Raw genomic sequence first — 6,776 nt, forward strand, 5'->3', positions numbered from 1 at the left:
AAATACTAACACAAACACATCTAAAACAAAGTTAACTTTACTGTCTTGTTACAATGATGCTTCCATAATTAAAATCCATGGGTACCTGAGTAGGAGATCACCTCGCATAGGAATCACATTTTATTTAGGCTTTGAAAAAATATCACTGGGTGTGGAAAACAAATTCAAAGCCCGGCCTGGTGGGACACAGTAGTAACCCTAGTACTTGAAATATGGAAACTTGGAATATGGAATCAGATCTTTTCAAAGTAATCTTAGGCTAGAGAATGAGTTTGAGGCTAACCAGGGTTACATGGATCCTTACCACAAAAAAAAAAAAAAAAAAAAATACAGCGAAGAGCAAAAACAGGTGACTCAATTGACACATCATGACACATCTCCAGCTGGTTCTTTATTAGAACATGTAAGTATGTCACAGCTTTGACTCATATATTTTTGACAATTCTCATTCCTAGCAAAACTTTCCTCAGAGCAAGTTTCATGTCCTTGTTACGAAGGCTATAAATCAGAGGATTAAAGAGAGGAGTCATTACAGAATATACAAGGGTAAGGATCTTCTGCATCAACGTTGAAATGCCATATGTAGGACTCACATACATTACCATTACTGTCCCATAGAAGAGTGACACCACAACTAAATGGGAACCACAGGTAGAGAAGGCCTTTCGCCGGCCAGCTGCAGAAGGAACCTGAAAAACAGCCCTGAGCAACAAAATATAGGACCGAAGAATGTATGAAATAGTGAAAAAGAGGACAAAGGAACTTTGGGCATAAAAAATAAATTCAGTAATAGGAGCTAGGGCACAGGACAAAGCCATCAATGGGTCCATGTCACAGAGGAAGTGATCAATGATATTAGAACCACAGAATGGAAGTTGGGAGATGGAAAAGATAGGGATTGGGTAGCCAAGGAATCCAATGAGCCAGCATGATGATACCAGAATACAACAAAGTCTCCTAGTCATGATGACAGGGTAATGTAATGGGCGGCAAATGGCCAGGTACCTATCATAAGCCATTACTGCCAGGAAGAGACATTCAGTTGTACCCAGCGAAAAGAAGAAGTAGAACTGTAGGAAGCACCCTGAAAATGAGATGGCTTTGGTCTTAGACAGAATGTTGGCTAGCATGTTAGGAACAGTGGAGGAAACATACCAGATTTCAAGGAAGGCAAAATTTCCCAGGAGGAAGTACATGGGGGTATGTAGTCGTGAGTCACATCTTACTGCACAGATGATGGCTCCATTTCCCAACAAGGTCAAGACATAAAACAGCAAAAACAACACGAAGAGAAAAATTTGTGTCTTCCAGGAACCAGGGAATCCCAGGAGAACAAATTCAGTTACATGTGTCGTTGATAGGTTCATAGGATCTACATATCTGAGGAAATATCCGAGGAGGGAAAATAACATGAGTTTAACCCAAATCCCCTTGCTTTCAACATATCTGAAGGTCTTTATGAATGTCAAACTTAAGTTCTACAAGGAAAGACAAGAGTATTCTAAAGGTAGATGGAACCAACCCAATTATTTTGGATTGAGTATGTTTCTATATGAACCTCTTTCTTTTCTACTTCTTGGGGATCAAGAAAGGGGTCTAGGTCAAGATGGATGAAGCAAAGAAGTGCAGACCGACAGGAGCCGGATGTAGATCGCTCCTGAGAGACACAGCCAGAATACAGCAAATATAGAGGCGAATGCCAGCAGCAAACCACTGAACTGAGAATAGGTCCCCTATTGAAGGAATCAGAGAAAGAACTGGAAGAGCTTGAAGGGACTCGAGACCCCAAAAGTACAACAATGCCAAGCAACCAGAGCTTCCAGGGACTAAGCCACTACCTAAAGACTATACATGGACTGACCCTGGACTCTGACCCCATAGGTAGCAATGAATATCCTAGTAAGAGCACCAGTGGAAGGGGAAGCCCTGGGTCCTGCTAAGACTGAACCCCCAGTGAACTAGTCTATGGGGGGAGGGCGGCAATGGGGGGAGGGTTGGGAGGGGAACACCCATAAGGAAGGGGAGGGGGGAGGGGGATGTTTGCCCGGAAACCGGGAAAGGGAATAACACTCGAAATGTATATAAGAAATACTCAAGTTAATAAAAAAAAAAAAAAAAAAAAAAAAAAGAAAGGGGTCTAGGTAATTAGAAATAGTTATGATGAAGATCACTGACCATCTAGACACAAATTGCCCCAAATAGCCCTACATTATGATTCCCCAGCACTAACCTCTATACTAAAGCACTTACAGAGTCTATGGCCTTTCAATAATCCATTACTGAGTCTGGAGCCAGGAAGAGGAGAGCCATCTTGTGCCTTTACGTCTTTACTCCACCATTTATCTTTGATGGCATAAATGCCCCCTAGGCCCTGGTGTTTGAGTAGTTTTTTAACCTTACAGCTTCTCTCATCTGCATGGATTTCTCATCCTTCGCTATCTGATAAATTTACTGGTTGAATGATCTTCCTCTTGAGTCTGTGAACTCTTTTTGTCTTAGTGAGACACAATCCTGAATTTAAGAAATGTGTTAACAGTTTGGGCTACTACACTAGTATTCCTCAAACTACACCAAAGTCTTTGACTATGGGTGTCAATTAGCTCCTTCTCCTCTATTCTCATAAATTGTGATTGTATTCCTCAAATGCTTCATGGGCACAGCTGTCATTTAAAAGCAACTTGTGAAGCAGCTAGCCTAAGACTGATCTTATGGATCTTCATGGCTACCTGTGATCAACTTTTTTCTGTGTGAGTGTTTCAGCTGCATGTGTGTATATGTACCATGTGTGTGTGCAGAAGGTCAGAAGAGGGTTCCCTGTAACTGGAGTTACAGATGGTTAAACCACTATGTGGGTGCTGGAAAATGAACGTAGGTCCACTGCAAGAGCAGTAAGTCCTCCTGCCTACTGAGCCATCTCCCTTATTTTAATTCCCAAAACTCTGAAACTGAAGTTCAATCATCAGTATATAGCTAAATATGCCATTTGTAAAAGCCTCCTTTAGCTTACCAGTCTGTGTTCTCTCCTCCAGCCTCTATAATATCCGTGATGCTTCCTCACAAACCATTGACCTTCTACAGATGCCATTTCATAACCCAACCACTTCCAACTCTGCTTCTCTGAGATCAGAAGTCTTCATGACTACAACTGCTACTCTAACCTCTCTTTTACACACAGAAAAGCAAGCTAGTCCTCGTTATGGTATTTTCAAAAGGCTGGTTCAGAAATCTCAAACTGTTTGCTGTGGAATTCAGGAACAAACTTGATACCGCATAGCTGAAGTTTGGTGCCCAGTGACTGAAGCCTTTGACAAGGACTGAACTTTGATCATCCAGCACCACCTTTATTTGCCTATCACTTATTTACATAGCATAAATCGTATATCTGGAAATTACATGCACAGTAGCTCTGCCCAACCTCCACTGCCTTTCTTCACAAAGAACAAATTGTATATCAGGAGCCTATTATACAAAGAAACTCACTGAAATAATAAAAGTACTATTGAAAAGCAGAGAGTCCTTCATCCCAATGCAGTATTCCATGCTATAAACATTACTGTTATTACTTCTGAATCTGTCAATGCCCTCTCTCCTAAAGCTTTCCTATACCATACTAGCTGTCTAGCTAGCATACCAAAAAATTTATCTTTTTCATATATATTAAGTATAATACTCACAGTCCCACCTAGGTGAAATGAAAAATTGAAAATGAAATAAAAAAATCCTTTTTTAAGGCTTATTTTTATCAATTATGTATCTATGTATGTTCCTATGTGGGTTTGTGCAGGTCCCTGGGAGGCTACAATGATCAGAGCTGGGTCAAACCTGGAACATCTGGAGAAGAAAGTGTTTTTTCAGCCACATCTTGGTGAACTTTAAGGGTAAGAAAAAATGAAGGTAAGTTTATATAGGGATCTGAGATGAAATGGAGGGCGATTTTTCGCCCATTTCATCTGGTGGAGTTAATTTTCTTGGAGAAAGTGAGAAGCCATTTTCAAATATTTAAACAGTAAATTAAGTATCAATGGCCAAAATAGTGTTTATTAATAGAACAAATAAACTGTGCAGCTATTTGAATTTTAGCAATAATAGTTTTCCAATAGGTTAATATTTAATGATCCAATGAAAAGTCTTGAGGGGGCTTAAGAAGCACTCAGTGGTTAGGAGCAGTGGAGGATCTGAGTTCAGTTCTCAGAGCCCAAGTTGAGCAGCTCTCAAGTACCTGGAAGTTTAGTTCTGGGAGTTTAGTTCCAGTAGTATCAAGTGCCTCTGGCATCCACAGACACCTGCACTCATATTCCTGCCTCTCTTCTTGCCACATACACATAAGTTTAAAAATAATTAAAGTATGGCCTTTAAAACAGATTTAAACACAATGGTTTATATATGTTCAGATATCTATCAATTTTAGATCTCCTATTGTGAGTATTGGAGGTCACCAGAAATGTTAGAAAAAGAAGTTTCCGAGGTAGCAAACCACACAGATTCAAAGGAAGGATGGAGCATTTGTAACCCCTGAGAACAAAGATTTGCACTACTTCAAGTCTGTGCTATGATGATGATGATGATGGTGGTGGTGGTGGTGGTGGTGGTGGAGGAGGAGGAGGAGGAGGAGGAGGAGGAGGAGGAGGAGGAGGAGGAGGAGGAGGAGGAGGACAAAGAAGAAGAAGAAGAAGAAGAAGAAGAAGAAGAAGAAGAAGAAGAAGAAGAAGAAGAAGAAGAAGAAGAAGAAGAAGAAGAAGAAGTAATTTTATGTGAATGAACATTTTGCCTTCATGTATGTCTGTGCCCCACCTGTGTGCCTGAGGCCAGAAGCGGGGCATTGGATTTCTAAAACATGATTGTGAGCTACAAATGGATACTGGAACTCAAGCCAGGATCTCCAGAAAAACCACCACTGTTCTTAACTACTGAGCAGTCTCTCTACCTCTTACTCATGATTTTCTAGGAAACTTGAAAATGTTTAGCACCCAGGCTTCGATGTCCACCTTTCTAATCAATAGTGACTGCAAAAGAAATATTTTACCATCTTCCTTGAAGCAACTCAGCAAGTGAATTCAAGATATTGATTTGTAAAAATATAAATCAATCGTTTTCTCACCTACAGGTGACAGATGAAGGGCTTACATATTTTTAAACAAAGAACTAGAATCATGAGATCTGAGTTTCCTGATTTTTGTTCTGAGAAACCGATCATGGCTATTTAAATGAATAATGCAAGGACATGTTCCACATGCTCTGACAACACCCTATAACTTATTCTTCCTACTACTGTACCCTATAAGAGATTTATCAACAGCAGCATTATTTTTTTTCTGGAAGTCTTTAGGGAAATGTAGATAGGTAATAAAATGTCAAAGACAGAATGCTTTACTGAAAATGAGAGATCAATTTTCATATGAATGGAATAAATTAGCTCAGCAAATTCCCATAATCCCATATTCTAAAATTTCTAAAGTTACTTTTAATTATATATTTTTTATTTAAAACAAAGTTTAAACAAATATATTTTGATCGTATTCTTCTTCTCCCCCAAGTCCTTCCAGATTATCCTCCACTCCTTATCCGCCAAACTTTAAGTTCTTTCTAGAAAAAAAAAACCAATACAAAAAAAAAACCCCACAACCAAAAAAACAAAATAAAACCACACTCAAAAAGAAAATTCCAAACTCTAACCAAATAAAAGCACACGAAAACACTGTGGAGTCCATTACATGTTGGTCAGCTATTCCTGAGCACCAAACCTGATTTGGAGTGGTTGATATACCCAGTGTCACTCTGTTGGAGAAAACTGGTTTCCTCTCTCCCAGTAGGTATAAATTACAGCTCAGTGGTTCACCTCTACCCCAGTGGCTAGCTTTCTTGAAGGTGCTTTCAAGTATAGGTTAGTAGAGTGAAGTTGCACCACTTCATGCTCTGCCTCATGCATTTGGAATTTGTAAAGCAATTTTTCATCTATAATCCTAGGGGACCAGCCTCTCTAACACTCTGTTTCAGTAGAAGGAAGCAAACCAATTATGAAACCTACCAGTGCAAGTGGATAGCGTGATTAAAAATCCTTCTTCCCAGGATGCTCACTCACTCAGCACATTGTCTGTCCAGGTAGCCTGAGAAAGGGAAGATTCCACTGGACAACTCCTAGGAAATGAGATCGTTTCTGAATGATGCTCTAATAATCACATAATAACATTTTTAAGTGTAGCTGCCTGTACTCACTATTCATCTCACAATTGTGACTCAAGGAAAGCTCAAAATGTTTCACCTAATGAATATCTGTCCTGAATTCACAGTTGAAAGTTTGGGGGCTTTGTCTAGTTGCCTGCTTGCCTGCTTGCCTGCTTGCTTGCTTGCCTGCTTGCTTGCTTGTGAAACAGGGTCTCCCTACACTGCCCCTAATGGCTCTGTACTTGCTGTGCACACTGACCCTGCTTTCACAGTGAGCTGCCTGCTCTTACGTCTTGCATGTTAGAATTAAGGGTGTGAGCTTGTTCCACATTTGGAACTTTTACACTAAGCTGTTCTTCCCCATCTCCTTTATCTCCTTCCTGAGAAACCCCAAATAATTAGATTAATTAAGTAATTGGTACCCTAAAATCTCCCTGAGCTGGTTATAATGTGTATCACTCATATTTCTCTTACACGCAGGATAGCCGTCCTGGATGTAAGGAATGGAGGACAGTGGAGCTGTACTAGAGAAAGCAATGAGCACAGTAGAGCCTCACCTTACCTCAGCATCAGGCGTCTCCCCAACACCTCTGTGAGGAAAACTCACAAAGGGG

General features: G+C 40.2%; 1 protein-coding gene across 1 annotated transcript; it reads right to left on the reverse strand.

Annotated features, from left to right (window-relative positions):
* Positions 1 to 425: 425 nt before the first annotated feature.
* On the reverse strand, positions 426 to 1,412 carry Or11h4 (olfactory receptor family 11 subfamily H member 4). The gene has a single exon (NM_001000970.1). It carries the CDS (start codon positions 1,410 to 1,412, stop codon positions 426 to 428), a length of 987 nt encoding a protein of 328 aa, NP_001000970.1.
* Positions 1,413 to 6,776: the final 5,364 nt, after the last annotated feature.

The sequence above is a fragment of the Rattus norvegicus genome, chromosome 15 (assembly GCF_036323735.1).
Source record: "Rattus norvegicus strain BN/NHsdMcwi chromosome 15, GRCr8, whole genome shotgun sequence".
In the NCBI taxonomy this organism is placed as follows: domain Eukaryota; kingdom Metazoa; phylum Chordata; class Mammalia; order Rodentia; family Muridae; genus Rattus; species Rattus norvegicus.